At 59.0% G+C, this 25,728-nt stretch overlaps 1 protein-coding gene across 3 annotated transcripts; it reads left to right on the top strand.

Moving 5' to 3' along the window:
- Positions 1–2,507: 2,507 nt before the first annotated feature.
- Positions 2,508–24,817, top strand: CCDC92B (coiled-coil domain containing 92B). 3 transcript variants are annotated; one of them, XM_074595531.1, is made up of 5 exons: positions 2,508–2,641; positions 8,467–8,652; positions 9,164–9,317; positions 13,776–13,823; positions 17,872–24,817. In XM_074595531.1, the coding sequence occupies exons 3-5, from the start codon at positions 9,188–9,190 to the stop codon at positions 18,480–18,482; spliced, it is 789 nt and encodes a 262-aa protein (XP_074451632.1). In that variant the 5' UTR covers positions 2,508–2,641; positions 8,467–8,652; positions 9,164–9,187; the 3' UTR covers positions 18,483–24,817. The 3 variants fall into 3 exon arrangements, with proteins under 3 accessions (XP_074451632.1, XP_074451631.1, XP_074451630.1); XM_074595530.1 differs by having other exon boundaries at positions 8,464–8,652; XM_074595529.1 differs by lacking the exon at positions 8,467–8,652 and having other exon boundaries at positions 2,524–2,641.
- The last annotated feature ends 911 nt before the right edge of the window (positions 24,818–25,728 follow it).

The following is a 25,728-nucleotide window of genomic DNA, read 5'->3' as shown; positions in this document are numbered from 1 at the left end:
CCCGCCTGCACCCACGGGGTCACCGTGAGCGGTGCTGTCGGTACCCTCTTTGCAGTTGGATGTGTCCCAGCTGGTGTACAACAGGCAAGGAGCAGGCTGGCTCTGCCCAACAGCCTTCTGGAGCTCGGTCACACACCCGGGCTGGCAGCAAGGAACCCCACAACCTCCTCCTGAAGCTGAAATAGCATTCCTGATATTTTTGACTGATTATGTTGCTCACAAACCACCTCATGCCCATCAGAGAAGCGGTTCCTGTCTCTCAGAGCAAGTGGGAGTGGGGAAGGGTCGCAGTGTAACTGCGGTGCAGGACATCGCAGCTGCTGGAGGCATTAGCTAAGGGACTGCCAGGTCATGTCCCAGCCAAAAAGAGCTGAGAGCAGCTCTCTCAGAGCAAAGATCTGCCAGTGAAACCAGTTCAGTGTGGAACGATGAGTGCAAGCGAGAGAGGTGATGGGAAATACTAATAGCATGGGTGCATTGTGGCTGAATCCAGGCTGCCAGGCAATCACTGCAGAGGCAGCCAGCTTTATCCTATGCCACGCCGGGTGCAGAGGATGTGCTGTGCTCCGCTGCCTTCCCTCGCAGCACAGCTCTATCCTGGAGCGATGACCTCATTTACAGAGGCGGCTCTCTGTCCCCGAATGCCTGACCTTGATTGTTTGCAGGCTTGTCTTTTATTCAGTGGAAAATCAATGAAAATTGTACAAACCTGGTGTAACATGATGCACTCAGAAATCACCCCTCCCTCTTCCCCCCACCTCCCCGTCTGTAATTCACTGCTACTCAAGTTAGCATGAGTTAGAGGAAGATACACTGAGACATTAAAAACAGCTTCCCCCCCAGCCCCAAACATAGCAAACTGCACTGAGAGGGACAAATGACACCTTGGCAAGTGTTGACCTGATGGTCACAAATGGGTGAGGTGTTCCTAGTGAGACAACACTTGTCTGAATAAGAAAGTCTACTCTCTCCTTCTTCACACAAAAAACCTTCACCTCTTAACAACTTGTCACTGCAGGAAGGACTCTTTTTTTCAGAGAAAACAAGCTGAAAGGAGGCCACACAGGAGTCCGCGTGACTGGATGAGCATTAGGAAGCACTGAGGCTCTCAACTGTGCTGGCTGGAGCCTTAAGCAGAGATGTCTGAATAATTCATTGCAAATCAGAAGTTTGTGTATGAACGTGCAGACCATCAGACCTCACTGGTCACCTTTTCTCCAGATTTAATGATTTTTCTTTTAGTGTGAATTAAACTCACTCTCCACAGAAGAGCCCTAACCCCAAGCCCGGCCTTCCTTTGCTGTCAGCCAGCACAAAGCCAGGCTGTACCGTGCCACTTTGCATCAGGTAAGGATCCATTCTTCATCTGTTACAGTGCAGGGATGTTGCAAACCCACCGTATTACACCTGGAGTATGCTCTTCTCTGCCTGCCCTCCTGCGGGCACAAGGCAGGACCATTTTCCACAGCACACCCGCGATCACTTTGCCCAGCACAGGCACTGTCAGAGGTCTGAAGCATCCAAGGGGAGGTAAGGACATGGGATGACAAAATGATACCACAAACCATACCCCCTGGGCCGCCTTACAACACATTCTCAAGCTGTTTGTGCACTGGGGACGGATATACTGAAGACTGATAGAGGCAGAACAGCAGCAGCTTTCATGTGAGGATGGCAGCACAATGCAGCTGAGCATCAGACCAGGAGCACTGCACTCTCTGTGGCAGATTTTGGTTTAACAGAACGGGAGTCAGCAGACTGTCAGCTGATGGGGAGGATGCTACCATTTCTCTGTGTTTTCACTGCCATGCAAATGGAACAGGCCACCACATCTGAGCTTCCCCTGCTGTAAAAGAGGCGCAATGAATTTAGTCGTCTTTGAAAGTGGAGCCCCAGCTGCTCTTGCATATCACACACAAAAGGGCATGAAGAATTAGTAACCACATGAGTAAACAACCATTTCTCATCCTCTCTCTGACCACAGCTTCTGGGAAGCTCTTTTTTGACTCACTCTTCCCACCGATTTCCTCGCCGAAGGGGGTTCCGCCCCACACTTGGCTCGCATTCCCCCCGTGAACCGCCTCGGCACTAAAAACCCCGCAGGGGACGCGGACGCTGCCGGTTCCCAGCTGACCCCTAGCCCTCGTCTCCACGGGCCCCGCGCTCCGCGGCCGGCTTCAGCACCGCGGACAGCGGCGGGCAGCGGCACCGCGCCGGGGCCCGGCCGGGGCGTCCCGGGGAGCCGAGCCCCGCACGGGCGGGAGGGTCCCGGGGCAGCCGAGCCCCGGCCCGGCGGGAGGGTCCCGGGGGAGCCGAGGCCTGGCCCCGATGCGTCCCCCCCGGTGCCGGCGGAGCCCCGGCCGGGCCGCGGCGGGCCGTCCCCGGCGCTGGGGCCGGGTCCCCGCCGCCGCCCGCCCCCCGCCCCGCGGAGCTCCCCAGTTCCGGTCACGTTGCCGCCTGTTTACGGCGCGGCGGCGGCGGCGGCGGGGCCGGGCCGGGCCGGGCGAGGCGGGGCCGCCGCAGGCAGCGCGGGCAGCGCGGGAGCCCGGCGCGGCCCCGGCCCCGGCCCCGGCCCCGGCCCCGCCGCCGCCGCCCCATGACGCCCAGCGGGCGCCCCGCGGGGCCCCGCCGCTCCCCCCAGGTAAGGGACCGGGGCGGCGGGCGCGGCGGGGCCGGGCGCGGGGATGGCGGCCCCGGCGGGGCGCGGGCAGCGGGGCGGGGAGCCGGGGGGAGCCGCCGCCGCGCTGCGGGGCGAGCGGGGACCGCGCCGGGGCAGGGCCTCCGCCGCTCCCCGGCAGAAGTTGCCCGCAGCCCGTCGTGCGCCTCTCCCGGGAGCCGGTTCCGCCGGTGCCGGCCCGGCCGGGGCTCGTTCTCCTCCCGCCGCGGGGAGCCGGTCCCGGTGCAGAGCGGCGCTGCCCCTCCGCGCCCGCAAAGTCTGCGGAAGGACCCAGGCGGGGGCCAGCAAGCGTCGCTCCAAAATTCCCCAAGTGCAAGGTGGCACCGCGGGGATCACCAACTTACGATGGTGATTGACTCAAAGCGTTGGTGATGGGCCAAATTCTGCTCCCGACGGAGGGCTGAATCCATAGTTAATTCCCCCGGAGCCAGCGGGAGCAAACACGGCCTTGCTTTCAGCATCTGCAGCCAAATGACATGCTTCAGCTTTGGCTGTTAGTCAGGCAGTTGTGTTTAGAGAATTCCGAGAAAACGCAATAATCTGTAATCAACGTTTGTACTGATTTTATCTTTAAATAGATACTGATAGATAATGAATAGCAAACAGGACTCTGAGTGTAATTCTGCCTCTGCTGAGACCAGGGAAGGTTTCCCACTGACTTTCCCAAGGCCAGGATTTCACCTCTAGTTTCTATTCCTGGTATTGCCACTACCTCTGTGACCTTCTGCAAGTTTCTTAGCTTCCTGCTGCCTTATTTGCCTTACATTTAAAGACATACTTGCTTCGTGACATTGTTGCAAAGTTTGTGTTCATATTCTATGAGGTCATAAATACTAAGCAGTATAGATTTCTAATATGTATCAGTGTTTATTCCTGCACATGTTTTAATGCGATGGAGAGGGGGTTGCTGGCAACCACAGCAGGATAAATTATTGACCTGTTCCTGCAAACCTTGTTTGTGCCCTCTGACTCCTAGTTAATTTGCCATTTGTGGGGAAAAATGATTACGCGGATAAGGGCTGGATCTCCGTGTGTCAGTGTTTGTGCTGGGGTATGTGGACATGCAATACCGTATCTGCCTTTCAAATGCATCATCAGGAACTGAGGTTTTTTTTCTTGGGTCAAAGTTTGAGGATTCTGATTGGCATTAAATAACAGACTTCAGTGTAGTTTTACCCTGTAAGCAAATTCTCAAACAATCTGTCTGTGCAAAGGAAATCAGATCTTAGTAGGCTTGCAACTAAATTGGTCATTGTAGGTGCTTCAAGAGTCTTCTTCAGTCATTTTGGTTTGTGAAATAAGAATTCTGATAAATTGGGGTGAAATTGTGAATCTCACTGTGGTCTTCTGATAGCACTTTGAAACACCCAGCTGAGATCGGGACTCCCAACGTGCCTGTCCCAAAGACATGGTGAAAAGATGAGGAGTGAGGAAAAAAAAAATGTTTTAGAGGCAGGGGCAGGCCCACAGGAAGGCTCAGGAGGTGAGAGTGTGCCCATGATCACCCAGGAGACCGAGCCCAGCACTGCTGCCCCCCAAATCAGTGCTGTGGCCGGGCGCCCACATCCCGGGCTTGGAGAGGCTCTGCCGAGGGACCGGGCAGGGGGTGGCCAAGCGTAGCGGGGAAGCTTTCTCTGCAGGGAGCAGCTCTCCAAGACCCATTTTGGAGTGTGCTCACCTATTCCTGGTGAACATCTCCCCATGTTCGTGTTCATGGGTTGCACTCACGCAGATTCCCATGGACTGCTTGTGCTCAGCAGCCCAGAAGCCTCCTCTGACTTACCCAGCACTTTACCAGCTAAGCTTTCACAGTCTCTCTGAGTAAATTTGCCATTGAGGGTTAAGATACTAAACGTGCATTTTTAAAGCTAAAGATCCAGTCCAAGTGTCTGTCCTGGGAGTCCTGTGCTCAAAGTCTTAGATGGTCGGCAAGGGAAACTTGGTCCTGGAAAGCTCTCAGTGATGGAGCAAAGTGCCTTGGATGCCCAGTCTCCAAAACTGGAGACAGTGTTTGGCCACAGCCCTGCAGGGAGAAGGGGCCAGCTCAGACTGTAGGTGTCACCTTTGAATAGGGGCAAAATCACCATTCAGCTGACGGCTGCCTCCTTTCCAGCTCTGCATGTGTGTATATATACAACTGTCAGAAGCACAAGGGCACAGAGCATCCTTCAAGCTAAAGAGGATTATCACTTACCCTTGGCTTTTATTGTGAATGACGTTGTTTTCTAGAGTTGTAACCTCATACTTAACTCCTCAAAGCCACAGAGTACGTGGTCGCTGCAAAGGCTTCCACCACCAGTTGCTTTGGCAAGTTAGAACTAGTCTGGAAAAGAAAAATAACAGCTACAGCAGCAAGGCAGGGATCAGAGCAGGGTCCCTTCCAACCCCATCCCTACTTGCTGCAAGACAACCATCCTTTCGGGAGCTGGGGCTCAGGGACCTGGTGCTTCTTAGCATCCCTGGGAGTCGCTGTGCTTTGGCTCTCATGCCTCTGACACAGACTGAAGGTTCGCACCTTGCTTCACCACATAGAAACATGGTCATCAGCCCTTGCTGGGTGCTTTGAAGCCCTCAAGATGGGGAGCTCTGGCATTGTTCGCTGGGAGATGCAATGGTCTAGTAAAGTGTTAAGTCAGCCGGCAGCAGCAGCTAATCCCTGCTAACTCCCAGCACCTGCCAAGTGATCGTGCTGTGTGAAATGACCAAAGCCACACATCAAACTATAGGTTCTAAAGGCTCAAAATGCTTCTGCAATCTCCACTTGACATCAGAGCAACGGAGGGAAGATATCAGTTGTTGAGAGTTCGGTTCTGGAAGCCTTTGGGGTACTGGGTGGACACAGCCTCGGCGAGGCGAGAGTTCATCCACACTTCTGGTAATGTTAGAGATGCTGGAATGGCTTACAGATGCTCTGGAAGCCTCAGGACTAAATTGCAGCTTCGTTAATAACTCTTGGCTCTTGCATCATTACCTGTGACACGGCTGTCTAACGGCTGGGGAGTGGAACGGCACGTTCCTGCCTTCGCCCACGGGGGCCATGGGGTGGTAGAGCAGCAGCAGCCACAGCCCGCGGCCCCCCGGGCTGCCGTTGCAAGGGGCTCAGGAGGGATCCCCCCATCTCTGCTCGCAGGCAGCAGTGCCACCGTGTCCGGCCATGGCCCCGTTTCCCTGCAAAGGCAGCTCCTGCCCTTCCTGCCCCGCTGTCCGTAGTGCCCACGGGGGTTCCATTTGTGGGCAAAACGAGGTGCTGTCCCCCAGACATGACACCTCGGACGTTCCTGCCACCAGCTGAGAGCTGTTTCTCGAGGGACACGGTGAAAGTCACGTTGGGTAGGCAAAGCTGATCCAAACCCACCGAGGATTTCCCATAGCAATTGTGAAAACAGACTTTCCCCCCCTCCCCAGGTAAATTATGCAGGCTTTTTACCTTCCAAATCAGGGACAACAGATCTCAATTCCACAATATTTTTACTTTTACTTTCTTGATATTTATCAACTATTTATTTTTAAAGGAAGACATTTTTATTGGTAAAATGGGTGATTTCCCACTTAAAGGGAGGAGGGAAAGTTCAATGGAAAATTTGCAGCCATGTCTACTAAAGACATTTCAACTAGACAGAACAAAGTGCTTGAAAATAGCACTACGTATCCCCTGGGCTTCGTCCAACCTACTTTCCATCGTTTCCCGAGATGAGGTGCCACAGCTCCCATCAAGAAGCTGCTCCAGAGCCCAGCACATGGCGCCCTCCGCCCCCCGCAGGCAGGGCTGGCAGCAGGGGACGTGCCGGAGGACGGTTTCTGTTCCTCGCCTGCGGCAGATGCCAGATAACTTCCATAGCTGTTGCACTGGCACAAGTAAATTACCCCCCCCCCCCCCACTTAACGAATCCCCAGCATTGCCAGCTCTCACAGTGCAGAGGACGAATGCCAGCTCTCTTGTCTATTAATTACCGTGCCATCAGGGAAGGCCAGGTGACTTACGAGACCTAAAAATCGTCACCTTGCCACAAAGAATAGGAACGATTAGGAAGTAAAGTTTAGAGCTGGCTTTCACACACCATACCATACCATGCTCCTCCCCCCGACCCATTTTAAAATGCCACACATTAGGGGACCGCAGATCCCTGGGGTTCCTGGAAATGCCTGTGGTTTCCATACACACCTTACCTTCAGCCGGGCAGGACTCCGCAGGCTGAGCCAGGGCTGTTTTCACTCACGTGACATTGTTCCCACAGGGAAGCTTTAAGCTGGTATAAATCATACCTCCCACAATAAGCACCTTAAATGAGAAGTGGGACCTTTGTATCTGTTGCTTTTATGTATCACAGCATCCACAGGGTGAGTGTTCGGAGTGTTTCATTCCCTGAAGAGCAGAGCCATCCTCAAACTCCAAATTTCATTATTTTGCCTCCAGAAATGGCTCCCTGGGAGATGAAAAAACCCCAGTGACAATCACCCTATATGCCAAAGCCAGCTCCCATTACCCAATATTCTTATTTTAGGCTTTATGCAGAGCCCCCGCAGGCAGACGCACCCCAGGCTGCAGAGCGCGCCCCGAGCCAGCCCTGTGTGGGGGACGGCCACCCCCCAGCCCCCTGGCACAGCTGGGTCTGACCCCTCGAGCAGGGGGCAACTGCAGGGGAAGACAGTTTCTACGATTTCTACTTATTCACCTGGCAGTTGGGTGTTGTAGCTGCCTCTAACTCGGCCTGTGCACCCCCAGTGTCCCTAGTCGGGGTGCCCACGCTGCCCCCCCCCGCCCCGCCCCAGCCTGGCTGCAGGAGGGGAACAGCAGCACCGCAGCTCCCCAGCGGCCCCGACACTGGTCTGGCTCAGGGCATCGCAACTGAGACATCCCCTGCGGAAGCCAGGCTGACGGCTGGCTGCTGGGCTTGCAGGGGGTGCAGCAAAGCAGAGCCCCCCCCCCGCCCCCCCCCCCAGCACCCCGGGAGGCAGAGCAGCACCAGCCCCTTGCAGGGGGGTGACAGAGCTGGCAGGGAGGAGGGGGCCGAGGGGAGGGTGGTGTGGAGGCAGCGTCACCTTGTGCCGTGGCCCCTTCTCCCCAACTGCAGGGCCCACAGCGATCTCCTGTACGTAGGGGGGATGTCCCCCATGGGTACCACGGTGGCCATGGCTATACAAGCTGTGTCGGCAGAGCCGCCGGGCTGGGGACAAGAAGGGTGATGCCAGTGCCAGGAGCCATGGCCGGTGAGGGCGGGCTGGGGCCGTGGGGTGATGCCACAGCAGCGGGGCACAGCAGGGAGCAGCCCGAACCCACCAGTGCTGGAACCTCGCTGCACCCTCCCCCCTTTCACGCAACGGGAGACCTGACTGTGGGGGTTTCACGAGTCTGGAGAGGCTTTGGCAAGAGCAAAGCTTTGAACTCGGGGCACTGCCAAGATCGCTTACTGTGGAATCGAGCTTAAATGCAGTTTGATTTGATTTAGGTTGCGGGAATTATCTTAAAATGCACTACATTAGCGAGTTGGGCATGCCGTAAACACGAGCCAAAGCGCTCGCTGCATTCTGAAGTTTCTATAGAAAGAAAACTGAAGTCAGACGTGGACGAAGGAGGGAATGGAAGCAGCTTCCTGGGGATGGGACAATGCATGCTGTCCCTCGGGCTGGATGGCAAAACATCTTCCCACTGTCACCTCGGGATGCTGCAGCTCCCCCTCCTCCTGGGCTGGGTGCGGGGAGTAAGGATGTATTCCACATTTGTATGAAATGGTGTTTCCCCGGATTAAGGGTTCTTTCAGGGGTTTATTTTTATCTCCCCGGTGCAGCAGCACAGGTAGGCAGCTCGCCCCGCTGCTTTGCCGAAGTCATTAACGCGTGGTGCCGGACCCCCACCACCGGCGGAGCCGCCCGGCGCAGGACTGACAGCAGCTCTTGTCTGCCGGGCAAATAACCGGGGAAGACGTTTCTTCTTCTGGAAGACAACATGACCCTCCTCGCCGCATAACACTGACCGGGTTAGATGGAGCATATTGTATTTTTCATGTGTTAGATCTCTCGCTGCAGTTACTGCTTCGTAATACGTGGCTTGTCAAACGAGAGCCAAAATCATGCCTGGTGCAAGTCCCACCTGGGGACTGCGGGGAGCAATCCTGTCCCAGATGTAGTCCTGCGCAGTGATAACACATTTCCTAGGGCCAAATTCAAAATAGAAACCAGCCGTTCGGATGCCAGGGTCCATGCGGCAGCATTTTCTGCTCGTGCAGGCTCTGAGCCTCCCAGCCCGAGCACGGGCAGGACGGGAGCCGGCCCGAGAGGCGCTGGGGCAGTGGGGTGGCTGGGGGCTGTTCCCTGGGGATCTGAGCAGGGCTGCTTCACCCACAGCCACATCCCCCTGGCAAGGGTAGAGCAGAGCTGTCACCCACCCCGCACCCAGTGGGCTCTGCCCAGCATGGCCTCCGGGGACAGGGCTCACCAGCCTGGTATGCTGCTGTGTGTCTGATCACGAGCCGTCTCCACTCCCCGCAGGCCTGGACTGTGAACTTGGTTGCGATGGAGACCGTGTCCCTGGAGCACCAGATCCAGAGTGTGCAGCGGCACATCTCTTTCCTGAAGAAGGAGCAGATGGAGCTGCTCCATGACCTGCACCTGGAGATCCTCCGCTTGCAGAAGCACTGCTCAGGTGAGCGTTGGGGTGGCCACGGCATGTGGGAGCTGCGTGCCCACGGGGCACCTTGGGCAGGAGAGCTCCTGCTGGCACCATGGGGCTCGCGGGAGCTCGCGCTGGCGTTTGGCAGGACGCGGAGGAGGCGAGCGCCAAGGTGCAGGGCATCCTGCTTGGTGTGGGACCAGGGGATCCCCTTCAGCTTCCCGCTCGCACCCCTGGCGCGGGTGCCACCAGCCCCCCCCCAGACCACGCTATGTGGCCACCAAATCTGGTGTGGATCAGTCCCTCTAAAATGGGACACCTCTGGGAATGGGTGCCAGCAGCTTCCTCCAGCCGCCACACTGAAGAACCAGAGCAATTTTTATTCTGGGCATCAGCTGGCCGGGTGGGTGATAAGGCAGGAGTCTGTGTTGACAGTCCATCGTTAAAACCCTCTCCCTTTGTTCTCCTGCCGTGCTCAGGGCGTGCTCCTGGGTGAGGGTTATCCCCAGGAGCTCAGCACCCTCCCCGGCTGCGTGCTCCTGCACCTTGCAGCGGTTTGGCTGCAGGGTAAGGAGAGGGAAAAAAACAGCATTAGCCAGCAAGACGATCCTGCCTTCTCCTCCTTTGTTCTGTGCCCGCAGAGGTATTTTGGTCATTAAAATGTGAAAGGAGTTCATCATTTCTCCCAGATGCCAGTGGGCTAAGGGAAAGAGGAGGGTTGAACGCCATCAATGTCACCCTCCCCTTCAGCCTGGCCAGAGAGCGACGGCTCCCCGGCCTGCTGCCCGCCACCGACACATTCCAACTTGTGCCATCACTCTCATCAATAATTCAGCTGTAGCTAATTGCTCCTTGTCTTCCAGCCTCTCGTCCTCCCTGATTCCTGGGAAACAAAGACATGTCTGCATTGATAGAATTGTCTGTTTCCCCCCACCCTTACCGAGCTTTTGCTGTTCTAATTGTTTTCTTTTAATGGCTTCATCTACAGCCTCTCCAGATAGGTAAGACAGCAGAGTTCTCATGCTCTTGGACAGGCTGGGGGGTTCTGAGTCCCCAGGGGCAGAAATCAGCCCATTACGCAGCTGGTTATTAGTGATCTCCTCCCCAGTGCGGCTGAATGACAGCAGTGTCTGCTGTGAGGGGTGGGATTCTGCAACGCCTTTCTAGTAGGAGCGATGGGGGCAAAGCCCCTGGTTAGCTTTAAGATGCCTTTGCTGATGGTTTGAATGCCGTTACCTGGTGGGGCTGTTTGCAAGAGGGAAGAGGGGTCGGTATGTCGGTGCTTCCCCCGTTGTGGCCCTGCGGAGCGGCACCGCCTGCCCTGGAGCTGCTCTGTTAGACCCGAACTTCCACACCATCCCGTCGGTCTCCCCGAGGCATTGCCGTTGGAAACACCCACCCTCCTGCAGCGCTCCGTTTCTCAGCTGCCACCTACTCAGCCCCGAGAAGCTCCGTCCGCCCGCAGTGGCGGCAGTGGCAGTTCCCAGGCGCCAGAGCCCTCAGCGGCGGAGGGAGCGCCAGCTCCGAGTGGGAGCCAAGCCAGGGGAGTCCCGGGGGTGGTCATGCAGCAAGTCAGCACCTTTGGATCCGGGCTGGATCCAGCAGCAGAGCAGCGTGTCCATAAGGGACCTTATTCAAGTAAATAAATCCCCAGGTTTGTTGCCTCTGGACCCAGGGCAGTCCCTGCCGGCTGCACTCGGCGTCCTCAGAGCCCCCACCATCGAGCAGCAAGGGCTGAAAGCGGGACGGAGCCCCCGGAGCCCCTGACACCCGGGCAGGAGGAGGGGGTGGCTGCTTTGGGCAAATACCACAGTCCTCGCTGCAGGGCCAGGGCAGAGCCGGCCCCAGCGAAGCCCCGCAGCCCTGCGGTCCCGGTCGGAGGCTTTGCAGGAGGATAGTGCAGCCCAGAGCCCCGTGCTGTGATTCAGTTATTGGAACAAGCCTCGCATTACAGAGGAGAGTTGGCTTCCCTCCCACTCCCGTTTTACTTGCAAGGTATAAACACAGCAGAAATAGCAATAGATTTCTCTGACTCTTCTGTTTCTCCTTTTACTGGAAGATGAGCTCGAGCCTTGTGGCAATAATTAGCCTGCTCAGCGGTGTTAGCAGAATGACGGCGGGACGACTGGTGCCGGGAGCAGAGTGGGGTCTGGGGAGGAATCCCTGCAGAGGGTGCCGTGGACGGCAAAGCTGGCTGGGCTGTCGGACGGTCCCTCCGCGCTCTCACACGGCGGGGCACCGGGACGGTCCTCCCAGGCAGCAAAGGGAAGCCCAACATGTTTACATCAGCCGTATCTTAAATGAACCCATTTCTAGCTTGCCTGCGAGCATCTGGCCCCGCCAAGGGGCACACAGCCGACTCCGAGAGCATCATAGGCCCTCGGGCAGCTGCGGTTGGGGGGCTCCTGCAGGACAGACCCCTGTGTCCTAACCCATGGCAGGGAATACAAAGCCCTTCTCGGCCGCATCCTGCACCAGGGAAGCTGAAGTGCATGTCCCTTTGCAGGGGACACCCGGAGGCACCGGGGCTGAGCAGGAATGCTGCTGGGAGCCAGCAGTGTGGGAGGCGGGATACAGAAGTGCAGAGCAGCTGCATCCCGTGGAGGCCGGGAGCACCTGAGAGCCCTGCGGCATGCTGTCCTCTGGATCTGCCCCTCGGGGGTGATGGGGACAGCACCGGGAAAGAGTCCCACCAGCCCCCGTGGCTCCAGCGCAGAAGGACCCTGGTTGTGCGTCATCCCCGTGCCCTGCACTCACTCAGCAGGGCCATGTCTTCTTTGGACATGAGCAACTACTTTAGTTTTCATTTGAAATATATCTGAGACTCCAAACCTATTATTTTAGCTTCAGAAAAATAACACAGTCGCCATTGATTTCCAACAGGGCAGTCAGGAGTGCTGAAAGCTTTCCAGAAACTGCATTACATTCTCAGTTACTTCTGCCTTCTCACTACAGATTTGTTTTCCAAGACAGGCAGAGCAGCCTGAGCCAAGCGTTCCGTTTCAGAAGCATGGCAGCGGTGAGGATTAGAGTCAACATGAAAGCAGATTAAAAGAAAAATGTAGGGCAAAGCTTAACCATTTGAACTCATTTTCAGGGGGGGGAAAAGCCCCAAAACAACCAAATGCTGCTGCTGCCTTTCTCCTCCTCCTTCCCTTGGATCTGCTGGCGGTTTGATGGGCCGTGGTGATACGTTCAAAAGACACTGTAGAGGAGTGCAGGTTGAAGTGAACTGCGGAATGTCCCTGAGCTCCTTCCCTCGCTGCCCTTTGTGAGCTGATTTAGTAGCCCGGGGCTAGGCAGAGTGCAGGCAGCAAGCAGGCAGAGACAGGCAGAGTGCAGGCATCGAGCAGGCAGAGACAGGCAGCGAGCAGGCAGAGAGCTGGCAGAGTGCTGGCAGAGTGCAGGCAGCGAGCAGGCAGAGAGCTGGCAGAGTGCTGTCAGAGAGCAGGCAGAGAGCAGGCAGAGTGCAGGCAGAGAGCTGGCAGCGAGTAGGCAAAGTGCAGGCAGAGAGCGAGCAGGCAGAGAGCAGGCAGAGTGCAGGCAGCGAGCAGGCAGAGAACAGGCAGTGTGTCAGGGCAGAGCAGGCGGGCAGGGGCTGCCCAGGGTGGGCTCATGCCCGCAGGACGCTGCCCTCGCCACTGCTGCTGCTCCCGGCCACAGCGTGGGCACGGGGCAGCTCTGCCCGCAGCTGTCTGTGCCCCAACCCGCAGCACTGCCGCCCTGTCCTGGGCTGGGGACACTTCAGTCGCAGGGACACTTTGCGGTGCCCGAGGTCTGCAGCCCACATCCCGCGGTGGCACGTCTGTATCCAGCAGCCTGCGGAGCCCTGCGGAGGCTGGGGGCCACGTCCTGCAAACGGCAGCTCCTCTCCAGCGCTGCTGCTGCCTTGCCCCGCTCCGCCCGGCGAGAGGAGACCCGCAGCCCCCACGCTGCGCTCGGTGCCAGGATGAGGAGGGTTTGAAGGTTCACGTTGTCCCTGGAGCAGGGCAGCATCCTTCTGCGGGCTCCGTGCAGGGACCATGCCATCCCACTTGCAGAGGCAGAGATCAGCCTAGAAGCAGTAAATTATGAAATACTTGGGGGGGCAGCTTACACTTTGGTCTATTTTCAGTCCGTTGCTCTGCTCTTTGTCCTGATTTAAAGCACCGAAAATGGTTAGCAACTCTCTTAGAAAAAGAAAAGGTATTGCCAGAGAAATGGAGCCTCCCACTCTGCTGTGGCAGGACCTGCAGACACTGCCTTGGCCACGTCGCAGGGGCAAGTGCCATGGCAGGTGCCAGATCCCAAGGCTGCCTAATAACATACAAATTGCTGAAATTGTCTATTTTTGGCTCATCTGAGATGGCCACGCTCACTCCGTGGGCTGGGCAGAGGCAGCGCCGCAGCCACGGTGATTGCCAGTGCCCCGGCGGGGAGCAGGGGGAGACACAGGGAGCTCACAGGATGGGTGGGATGCGCCTTCTCACTCCTGTTTGATTTCTCTTCCAGAGCTCACACATGACCTGGAAATAAAAGAGCTGGAAGCCCGCCAGCAAGGTAAGAGCACAGGTTTTTGCACGAGATAAGATAAGGGGGAGTGTGCAGGGGGGGGCGGGTGGCTGCCCAAAGAGCCTGCGGCCGGAGGGGCCCATTGGGGTGGCCCAGGGAGGGGACATGGACCTTATCGGCAGGGCACGGCTGGGCTGAAGGCAGGGCTGTGGCCGGGAGGTCACCGTGCACGTTCAGAGTCTGTCGGCAGCCCCACGAAATGCCTGGGCAGCCCCCCGGGGGAGTTTTGCTGTGAAAGGCAGCGTCCCTGGGCTGGCCTCGCTAAAGCCCTGAGACAGCCCCCCAGGGTGGCACGCAAAGCCTGCAAACCCCCAGCCCCAGGGAAAAGCCAGCACGGACATTACCCAACCCCCCCAAACTCCCCCCACCCGCTGCAATCCAGACGCTGATTCAGAAAATCCCCCAGCACCTTTGGTTCGTCAAACACTCAGTTTTGCCCACAAAACAATCTTTCACATTCCAAAATAAGGGGGAGAAAAGTCTTGGTGCACAGAAGATGTCTGCGAGCTCCAGGCACCATCCCAGCAGCAGAGAGCTGCCCAAAAGGCACAGCACATCGCGTTGTCCCCTCCGGCCACCCAGGGGAGCAGGGAGAGCAGGGGGCTGGCTGCAGGCTGGGCTGTGCCCAGCTGCATATGGACACGCCAGTGGAGCAGGGACAGCCCGGGCAGAGCATCCCACTGCCAGCATCCCCCCTTCCTGAGCATCCTCTGCCCTACCCGTCCTCTGGAAGCGGATGCAGCCATTCCCCGTGTCTCGCACACACCCCCGCAGCCCTGACCCGCGGAGCAGAGTCCGGCCAGCCTGGCGCCCGAGCGGGATGCATTGGGCAACTCTCTGGGCAGTGAACTGTGGCCAACGAGGCCCACAGGCTGCGGTGCCCCCAGGCTCCCACTGACCACCTGGCTGGGGCCATGGCCCTGCTCCATCCACCGCCCGGCGGGGAGGGGGTGTGTGTCGGTGTCCCCTTTGGGGTCCGTCCTGCCTGGCCTTACCTCTGTCCTGAGGGGCACGGGCTGAGACTGCCCTTGACACGCTGCTCCTGCGGGCCAGCAGATGCCACCGCACAGCTCTGGGTGACGTATCCCCGACTCCAACAGCACCCGGGGCAGGCAGGGGCAGGCAGAGGTGCCTGCATGCCCGTGGCCGACAGAGGATGCTCTGTGAGCAGCCCGGATCCTCTTCTTCCTCCGTCCCAGGGATGAAGCTGAAACTCATCCCTGGCACTGCCTGGGCACGGTGCTTGGCACCAAGCCCCAGCCTGCGCTTCATCCTCAGAGCCAGGGCTGGCGGTGCTGGGGGCGCACGGGGCCACCCTCACCGGAGACGTGAGGGTTCCTGTCCCTTGGCAGCACCGTGGCCGGCTCCAGGGGGATGTGGGGCTCCCAGCCACGGGGCCGTGCCCAGGAGGAGGATGCGCAGTGGGCATTGCCCACCCAGACCATCTCACCCCATCGCAGCCCCCAGCAGACCCCCATTTCCAGCTCACACCCCCCTTGCCAAGCCCGGGGTCCCTGCCCTGCGTGGGTGGGCTTGCTGCTGGTGGGAAGGCCTCGTGTCCAGCCCTCTGGGTGCCATCAGTGCGTCACAGACCATAATTTGCAGTGAATCCCACCCACAGGTCTCTGCTCATCCTTCAGCCTTTTAACAGCTAAGAAGAGCAGGATCATGTTTGCCACGTTTATGGGGCAACCACCTAATTTAAGATGCCATCAAATGATTGCTCTTCAAATGCCACTCATAATAATTACCGTGTGCAACTGCCTCCCTTAAGATCTCATTATAAAGCATTTTTTCCTCTGCAGCAGACACTTAGGAGCTGAGGCCATAAAGCGGTTGCAAATCGTATCGTAAAAAGCAGAGATTATTGCAGACAATGGGAGCAGGCCTGGGCAGGCCGGGCTGAGCGCAGGCGGGTGCCAGCCTCAGCGGGCAGCTTTCGCTCCCCTCCCCGTGCCCCACCAAGGGCTGGCGCAGGAGCTCGCTGCCAGGGGCTGCCAGGGGCAGGAGCCCATGCAGGCAGGGCGGGTGCACTGGGGCGGCCGGGCCCCCTGTGAGCCTGCGCCGGGTTCACGGTGCGGCCGCACAGCCCAGCGCTCCGGGTACCCACTGAGCGCAGCCCCTTCACCGCAGGGGTGCGAATCCCCCGTGCGGGTGCTCCAGCTGCCACCTCGCACCTGCGGGCGGGATGTGCCGCCTCCCCGGGTGTCCCCAAACACCTCCCAGGGCTGAGCGTGGGGAATGCACCCGGTCATGAGCTCACAGCAGCTGCAACGGGAAACCTGTGCCTGGGTCAGGTCCCCGGGGTCCCATGAGAACCCCACACGAGCAGCATCTTTTGGAGATGGTAACGCTTTTTGGCAGAGGACAAGAGCAGTTTGAGACACTGTCCCCCACTCCCTCCCACCCAGAGGAGGTGCAGAGAGGAGGTGAAATCTGGCTGCCAGCGATGCTCCTGTCTCCTCCTTCCCATTTCAGAGCATCCTTCCGATGCATCTCCTCCAAGGCAGTTTCGCTGTCCCAAGCACTGCCCCACCAGCCGCAGAGGACTGCAGCCCCCCAGGGAGCCCAGCACACAGGGCTCCCAGCCAGGCCAGCCTGCAGGAGCTTCTCGGGGTGGGGGTGCTCAGGCCAGCCCTGCCCCTCTACGGCACGGGGACACCTTGTCTGGTGTGCAGAAGTGGGTCCCCGTGGACCTGCACATGGCCATGGGGCAGGACCTGGCTGCCCACGTACAGACACACCTTCAGTGCATGTCCACAGCGGAGCTAAGGCTGCCCAGAGAAGCGGAGAGAGTCACCACGACACGAGCCTCTGTGGCTGCCGCACTTCTCCTCCACCCCTCACCTCCTCCAGCCTTTCAAGGTCGTTAGGCAGAAGCAATTGGGGAAATGCAGTTTGGTTACCCGAATTGCTGTACAGGTGTTTGCTGAATGCAGTCTCTTGACACCACCATGGTGGGTGGGATGGAGGAAGGCTGGATGGCGAGTGGGATGGATGGATGGGTGGTGGTGGGGATGTCAGGCAGGCGTTCTCCTGCAGGCAGGTAGAAGGGAGCCCACACGGTGCAGGGCGTGCAGCAGCCACGTGCAGGGCCCCACGTGAAAGTCAGGCTCTTTTGGGTGCTTGTGGTGTGACTCAGAAGGGCCGGGGCAGGCAGGGCGTCCGTCACCCACTGGGGTGTGGGAAGGGCAGGGGGGGTGGTGGGAGCCGTGGGGAACCTGCCACTCGATGCAGCACCTCTGTTTTAACAAGTCCTGTCCGCGCCCCGTCGGCTGCTGCCAGGAGCAGAAGGATGAGCAGGTCAGGTGTTGGTGACCAGAGTGACGGCGTGGTGAGCACGCAGCAGCTGGGGAGGGCAGCCTGGCCATCCTGCCCCCCAGAATGCTCCCCCTGAGCCCACTCCTCCTACCCGGGGTGGGGATTCCTTCCCCGCCAAGCACCACCCGGCTCCTCCGTAATCCTGCATCAGCATCTCCATCCTTGCTAATCAGGCTGCAGAGTCCTGGGGCTTGAGGTTGACGACCTCTCCTAAATTGGGCTGATGGTTTCACTGCAGATGTTTTCTTTTCTCCCCCAGCCCATACGCTCCCCTGTGCCCTCTGCTTCCACACACTCAAAGTCACTTTTAGGGTGAAAAACCAGTTACCTAGGGAAATTTTAAAACTGCAGCATGGGGCTGCAGCGAGGGAGAGGCAGCACGTTCCATGGCAACAGCGTCCTCCGCTGAAACCGCCTTTGCTTTCCCCCTGTGTTGGGGTGTTGGACATCGCGCTGTGCCCGCAGCCCCGCAGCTGGGGGCTGCCGGGGGCTCCCCTGCCTGCCCGCCCCACGCTCCGGCAGCTCTCGGGCCGTTCTGCAGCCCCAGCTCCCAGAGGCGCCCGAGCAGCCTCGGTGGCCCTGCTGTGACATGCCGGCAACCACATCCACGAGCCCCCACAGCCCCGTCAGGAGCGCGGGGACGCTTTGGGAGCCACGGGCTGAGGCTGAGCCCCCACCGCCTCCTCTGACCCCCTTCTGTGCCTTGCCCCCGCAGATGTGCTGGACCGCGAGCTGGAGGAGAAGTGCCGGGCGATGGAGGCCCAGCTGCAGGAGAAGGAGAAGGACAACCTGGAGCTGCGCAAGGAGCTGCGGCACAAGGAGACGCTGGTGGCCGCGCTGCGGTCCAGCCTCCGCAACAAGGAGCGCCGGTTCCTGGAGGAGCTGAAGCGGCGGAGCCACCGGGTCACCATCCTCGACACCGAGCTGCAGAAGCAGACGGAGGCGGCCGCCTACCTCTCCCTGCAGCTGCACGCCACGGCCCAGCGCCTGCCGGGCCCCCGCCCGGCCGCGCAGCCGCCCCCAGAGCCGCCCCCGCCCGAGGGCCGGCCCCGCCGCCGCGGGCACCGCCCGCCGCCGCCGCGCCGCCCGCGGGAGCCGCCGCCCGAGGAGCAGGACGCCATGCCCGACCCGGCCCTCTTCCTCTACGCGGCGCGGCCGCCGCAGCGCCCGCCGCCCCCCGGCACGGCCGCCGCCGCCGCCCCCCGGGCCCAGAGGCCGCCCCGGCAGCCCGGCCCGGAGCCGGCGGGCAGGGCCGAGGCGGGCAAGGGCGAGCCCGGCAAGAGGCCGGGGCCCGGCCCCCGCGGGGCCCCCCGCGGCCGGGAGTAGGCGGCGAGGGGACGGTGCGGCCCGAGCGGGCGGGGAGGCCTGAGCCCGGCGGCACCGGGGGTGCCTGCCCTCGTTCCCCGGCGGGGAAGGGGCGGCGGGAGGCGGCTGCCCTGCCCGCGGGCAGCCCGCAGGAGCCCCCGCCCCAGGGGCCCGAGCCGGGGCGGCCGGCGGCAAGCCCGCAGCGGGCGGCGGAGGGGAACGGCTGAGCTGGAGCTCCCGAGGAATGGGAAAGGGGAAGAGAGAGGGAGAGAGAAAAATAAAAAGGAAAAGGAAGGAAGGAAGAAAGAAAGAAAGGAAAGAAAAAGGAAGAAAGAAAAGAAAGGGAGAACAAAAAGAAAGGAAAGAAAAAGGAAAAGGAGAAAGAATGAAAGAAGGAAAGAAAAAGGAAGAAAGGAAGAAAAAAGAAAAAAAGACGAGAAAAGAAGAAAGAAAAGAAAAGAGAAAAGAAAAAAAAAGAAAAGAAAAAGGAAGAGAGAAAATCTGCATTTCTGCCATGAGATCTTTCTGCTGTTGCTGCCCTTCGAGCGGACGCCGGGTGTGTTTTCCCGGCCGGGGGTGCCGGGAGGTGGGCGTGCAGCAGTGAGTGCCGGGCTGTGCGGTACACGGCTGGGCACTGCGGGATGATCTCTGCTGTGCCTCCAGCCCTGGGCATCGCCGGCAGCAGGGCTGGGCTGGAGCGAGCCCCAGACATCACGAGGAAGGTCCCCCGGGATGGAGGCAGCTGAATGACAGTCAGTCCCACAGGTGCAGGAGGGTTCCCCCTCCATGGAGACAGCGCAGCCGTGCCAGCCAAGCCCCCTCTCCCCTGTCCAGCGATTCGGCTGCCTCTAACATGGATTTCTCCCTGTTACATTTAGATGCAGGACTTGGATGAGCAGCTGGCCGTGAGCTGTGACCACCAGTGCCGGACACCTCGTGTGTTTCCTCGCCCCTGCAGCCTTGCTCCACGTGCCGCTGGAGCAGGGCTGTGACCTGCACCCCCCGTGCCAGGCAGGTCTGGTGTGGGCACCGGCATCTCGGCTCTCAGCCCCATCCACAGCCAAGTCTGGGTTTCCCACAGAACCGAGCAGCCACATGAGGAATGTGCTCCTGACCGTGCACCATGGTACACGGAAACCTGCTGGGGCCACACCAGCCCCAGGTTCAGCTTCCATGAGGAGCAGAGGCTGGAAAAGCCACTTCACCTGTGTTCCTTGCCACATCCCCCAGGGTCAAATCACTGCGGGGCCGTGCAGTCCTTCTCCACTGCCTCCCAGTCCCTCCCAGCACCGCCAGGCTCTCCAGTCCTCCTCCACCACTTCCCAGTCCATCCCAGCACAGCAGCCTTCGCCCCGCCGGGGCAGCCTTGCCCAGTCTCCAAACCAAACCATCAGCTTTATACATCCATTCCCTGGGTGTTCTGAAACTGCAGAAACAGGGAGAGGCGAGGGCAACTCCGGCAGCTGGGCAGGGTGAAGGTCTCTGCAGGACCTGCGGGATGGGCAGGGTTTTTGCCCCTGTGGTCTGGCTACCAGCCCTGGCCGGCCTGGCCACGCAGCTGTGCTGGGGCAGCGGTGCCAGCCAGGAGCCCTGGCCCCTGCCCGCAGCTGGCATCCTGCCTGGCCCGTGGGCAGCAGCCTCCCGTGGGACCCCCATTGCCTCCGCGGCTGGCACGGGCTGGGGGAAGCCGCGGGCTGTGATCAGACCCTGTTTCCTTCCTTCCAATTCAGTTTGAAACCTCTTCAAAAACATCGCCCTCATAGACCAGTCGGGCTTAGCCTGCCCGGGCTCAGCCACAGCGTGCCCATGCAGTCAGAGGTGTCTATTTTTGTAGTTCAATATTTATATACTATATTAAAATGCTTTTACGAGATTCTCGGCAACAGTCCCTAGGCCAGCTCTTTGGTAAAAACAAACCCCGAAGCGCACCAGCTGCACTAGCAGGACGGAAGTTAGCAGCTTTTGTAGCTTGTCTTTGGCTGTGATGTGAATAGCCAGGCTTTGGAGGGCAAGACCCCTCCTGCTCCCCCCAGGGTAGCCTCAAGGGGCTGGGACCCCCTCTCCAGCTCCTGCCACGGTCTCTAACGCACCCCTGAGTCTGGGGAGAAGCCCAGCACCAGTGTGCCTGGGCAGGAGCAGGGAGCAAGGGCCCAGGGAGCGGACACCCTGGCTGCAGCCCTGCAGAAGCGTGCAGCTCCTGGCGGCGAAGGCAAAGCCCCAAGGGGAAATTTTGGCAGCCCCTGACACATCCAGAGCCGCTGCCTTGGGAGCACAGAGCCCGGTAGAGCTCCTGCTGGCTCCTGTCTGCCCTCCCTGACTGTCATCCCCCCTGCAGAAGGCCACAAAGAGCCCTGACAGGGTGCTCACGTACCCTGTTGCCTTCTTGAGGGGGTGCGGGGGCAGCATGGGGGGCATTGGTGATGCCCAGCTGGAGGTGAGCACCTGGGTACAGTTGCACAAGGGAGAAAAGCCCTGAGCCCAGCTCTAGGTCAGGCGGCGGAGGGCTTCCTACGTCTTTCCCTTTGCAAGGCAATTTAAGGCAGCCTGTGGGTGCTGGGGGCTCTGGGGGCCCTGCTGTCGCCCACCCCCGCGGAGGCAGAGCGGGGGGCGACGAGGAGCAGTTCCTGCTGCGTTGCACAGGCAGCACCCGGGGTGCAGCATCGCGGCCACCCCGTCCTGGTGGTGTCGCGCAAGTGAGGCGCTGTTTGGCCTCAGGTTCAGAGAGGTTCTGCTGAGCATTCGTCTCTGTTCTCTTTTAACGCGAGAGAGGGTAATACATGTCCCTGCGCTGTTTGGCTGCCCCTGCAGCTGTGGTGTGCACAGCTGCTTTCCCCTTGCCTTCCTAGACAATCCTGATAGACAGAATATGTTGCATTTTTATTATAAAATCCTTGATAAGATCATGGTGTTCGTGACAGACCTGAGCATTGAAGAGGGGAGGGAGAGGTATGATCCTTCTTCTGTGTAAATACCTTCCTAGCAATCATCATTTTTAGTGCCTAGTATGTAAATGAAGCAACCCTGTCTGAGCTGCAGGACCCTTTCCTCTTCACCGCTAATTAGCAGCTTGCTCAAGGAGTCGATCTCATTTCCAGTTCCCCCGATGGCTTCACCCTCCTCCCGGTACTCCCTGGGGTCTGTGGGCAGCCGGGCAGGCCCCGAGCCCCGCGGCCCTCGGGCGTGCAGGCAGGGCTGCCTGCAGCGAGGTGGGGCCGGTTCCCAAGGAGGCGGAGAGGGAGGACCCCGATTCCCCTGCTTCGTCCCACTGCAGTGTGCTTGGAAATGAGGTGTTGGGGCGAGCCCTGCGCATTTCCCTGGGCACCCTTGCCTCGGAGCAGGAAGGATCAGCTCCTGCACGCTGTACCTGCGTCCGTCCCTGCTGCTTTTCTTGGGGGGGGGGAGCTCTAGAGATACTATATATACACTGATATATATATACACACACACACACACATATACACGCACTTGTTTTAAAGGGAAAACACTGTATGATTGTAATAGAAATGATGTTGAGATAAATTATTTTAATCTTTGTATTTATATAAACTGATCAAATAGATCAAAATGATCTGGGGGGGGGAAAAAAAAGGGGGGAACAAAAAGACAGCGATCCTATTTTCCAATGAGTGGGCCACTGTTAGCCCCAGCGAGCCTCAGGGAGCGGGAGCAGCCGGGGCAGTGCCTGCCCTCTGCTCCCTGGGCAGGGGGCTCCTACAGACCCCCCCAGGCTCGGGCTGCAAATTAGCCCTTAGCCTGCGAGGTGTAACAGGGATCTGCAGGTGCATTTAGTCGGTGCTGCCGGACTCCATGGGAGTCCAAAGGGCGCGCGGGGCTTGGACCTGTGCCGTGTACCTGGCGCGCACGGACCGAGGAGCGTAACCGCTGACACCTACATGCTTTGTGTGGAACAAGCGATGTTTAATGTTGACTCATAAAGCTTAATGATTAGACTGGAAGTGGATGCATAGCAATAACGCTCGGTTGTTAAACAATGTCTTATGTCTATAAATCACAACTGTGCTGTGAGCTTTCTGCGTGCAGACTAACAGCCGGGCACCTCTCCCCAGCACCCCCCCGTTCCTTCTGCAGCTCTGCAGAGGCTCGTGGATTTGATGTGTTGGGTTTGCTAATCTCTCTTTTCCATACTATTATTTTTCCTAATGCTCTCTCAGAAAGCGACGACTCAAAATTGTACAGGCCTGTGAGCAGCAGTGGGGAGGAGATGCGCCCGCTCCCCCAGCTGCAGCTGCAGCCGTGCCGGGGACGGTGGCACCGAGAGGCAGAGCTGGTGCTGGTGACTCGGGGCAGGCTCCCCTGGACGTCTTCAGCCCAGGGCAGACTGACCGGGGAGTTCTCCCTCTTCACCCTGTGAATTAAAAAGCCATATTTTCTGAATGTGTTTGCTGGGGCTCATCTAAGCGCTCCCAGCTGCATCCTTCCCGTCCCCGCTGTGCGGGTGCCATTGCGAGGGCCTGAACCGCGCAGCCTCTCCCCAAAACCCCCGCGGGGGGCTGCGTGACCCTCCCGCTGCGGCACAGCACCGCGCAGGGACCTGTCTGCAGTAGGGCACGGTCCTGCTGCCCGGGGGAAGGTTGGTCCGAGGCAGAGCCCACGGCTTTCTATAAACCACTGCAGTGAAGTGAGGGCAGGGCAGAGCCAGTGGGTGTTATGCAGGGGCCGTGGAGGGGCTGGGGTGGTCTCTCCTGGATGCCCAGGAAAGCTGCCAGCACCGCAGCAAGAAATGCCCCACCTGAGGCGGCTGGAGACCCGGAGCCAGCAGTGGTCGGGGATCACCCTGCTCCGCACAGAGCATCCCTGCACACGTGTTCCCCAAAACAAGCTCCCAGGAGGCAGAGGAGTGGCAGCACTGCAGCGCCGCCCGCCTGGCTCTCCCCCTGAGGAAAGTAAATCAGCAGCACGTTGATGGACTTTGATTTTTCAGGAGCTAGGTGAACGTTTCGGGTGCCTCGTGTGCAACATTGTGTGCTGGCTCCCGCTCCCCTGGTGAAGCCATGGCATCCTGCCCTTCTCCAGGAACACCAGCCCCGACGAGCCGGTCTCGCTGTAGTGACGCCACAGCCGCCTCGGTGCACGTCTGTTCTTGTCACCCTCTTGCACTGTCGGTGCCTGGCTGCCAAGTCCTACAGGGAAGGCGAAGGAAGGGAGAGAAAACTCCCTCCCGTCCGTCGTTTGCCTCATGCTGTGGATAAGATCAGCGATGCTGGTGTGCCGGGGCTGGGTGAGCAGGAGAAACCTGGGATCAATGAGCACCGCAGCCGCGGAGGATCCCGCCAGACAACGCGGCCCGTCAAAGCATGAGGATAAAAGTGACACATGTCCTCGCTGGTTACAAGCTGCCCTTTGCTCGCCAAGGCCGGGTTTTTGCCTGTCTGCTCGGCTAGCGCTGCCGGCACCGGCCCTGAGCGATGCTGCCATCCCTGCTCCCTGCTGCAGCCATGCAGCCAGGGGCCGCGGGCAGGGGGAGAGGGAGCGTGACACTTGGTACCGCCACCACATCGGATCCCTTCATTTAACCCCCCCTCCCCCCACGCCTCCGGGCAGGACCGGGGTCGCGAAGCTGCCAGTGTGAGATGTGCGCCCAACGCTAGCCCAAGCGCCCCCTGGTCCTCCTCGGGGTGTGGTGATGCCTCCTGCCTCTTCCCGATAGATCTCACTGATCTTGTGGCTTCCGAAAAAGATCCCCTTTCCTGTCACTGGGATTATAGCAGGAAGGAGACTATTAGGCCATGGGAATCCCTCAAATCTTTGTATGTCTGAAAAACCAGACCCTTTCTCCGCCCAGGGACTGGGTAAGGTGCTGAGCCCTGGCCCTGCAGGGACAAGCACTGTCCGTATTCGCTTGGGTGTTCCAAGGTCACACAGAAGGTCGCTGCCATCCCAGTCCTTACCAAGGCTACAACAAGGTTCCCCAGGTGGGGACATTGCCTCTGCCCAGCTGGAGCCACGCTCGGGACCCCAGGAAGGCTCTGGCAGAGGGAAGGGAAGGGAACCACCCCTGGGTACGGCTCCTCCGGCCCCAGAGCAGCTGCGGTTTCGTGGGAGCAAAAATATTCTCCTTGGCTGAGCTTGTGAAGCTCAGCTGAGAACAATAAAAGCCTGTGCCTCGTGCTGGGGAGAGCCATTGCGGTGGGACAGATGCCAAAGGTTTGACACTGCTCTGCTTTATTTGAATGTTCTTTGACAACATGACACCATTATTCGCCAGGACGATGTTAACGTCGACTTCGCTTTTTAACCAAGTGCTTTTCAAAACGCGTTAATACCCAGAGTATGGAGCTGTACTTTAGGAGTCATTGTAATATGCCTTTTTCTTAATAAAGAGATTGAAATCTGCAGAGGGTTGTGCTGTCCTGCCCCAGCACCTCCAGTCACAAACCGTGGACATCTGCATCTTGGTCCCCGGGACTGACTCCTGCCTCGGCACCCGGAGCCCCTTCACAGCTCCAGGGACCTTGTAGCCCCTTCCAGTACCTAAAGGGGCTACAGGAATCATAGAATCGTCTGGGTTGGAAGGGACCTTTAGATATTTGGAAGAGATTTGTTACGCTGAGGGTAACAAATGAGTGAGACGCTGGAAGAGGTTTCCCAGAGAACTTGTGGATACGCCATCCCTGGAGGTGCCCAAGACCTGGGACACCTGGGGTTGTTCAGCCTGGAGAAAAGGAAGCTGAGGGGAGACCTCATCACTCTCTACAACTACCTGAAAGGAGGGTGTAGCCAGGGTGGGGTCACGGAATCTCAGAATCAGAGGGGTTGGAAGAGACTTCGGAGATATCTAGTCCAACCCCGCTGCCAAAGGAGGTTCACCTAGAGCAGGCTGGACAGGAACGCACCCAGGTGGGTTTGGAATATCTCCAGAGAAGGAGACTCCATAGAATCATAGAATTGCCTAGGTTGAAAGGGACATTTAAGATCATTGAGTCCAACCATCAACCTAAAAATGACAAAAAAATCCCTAAACCATATCGCTAAGCACCACGTCTACCCGTCCTTTAAATACGTCCAGGGATGACGATTCCACCACTTCCCTAGGCAGCCCATTCCAATGCTTGACAACCCCTTCTGTGAAGAAATTTTTCCTAATATCCATCCTAAACCTCCCCTGGCACAACTTGAGGCTATTTCCTCTTGTCCTGTCACTTGTTACTTGGCAGAAGAGACTGACCCCCCCTCACTAAACCCTTTGGCCCGTCAGGGAGCCCCACACCAAGCCAAGCCGGTGGCGCGGGGCCCGTGAGGCCTGTCC

The sequence above is a fragment of the Larus michahellis genome, chromosome 7, assembly GCF_964199755.1.
Source record: "Larus michahellis chromosome 7, bLarMic1.1, whole genome shotgun sequence".
Lineage (NCBI taxonomy): Eukaryota > Metazoa > Chordata > Aves > Charadriiformes > Laridae > Larus > Larus michahellis.
This window is presented reverse-complemented; position numbering and strand designations above follow the sequence as displayed.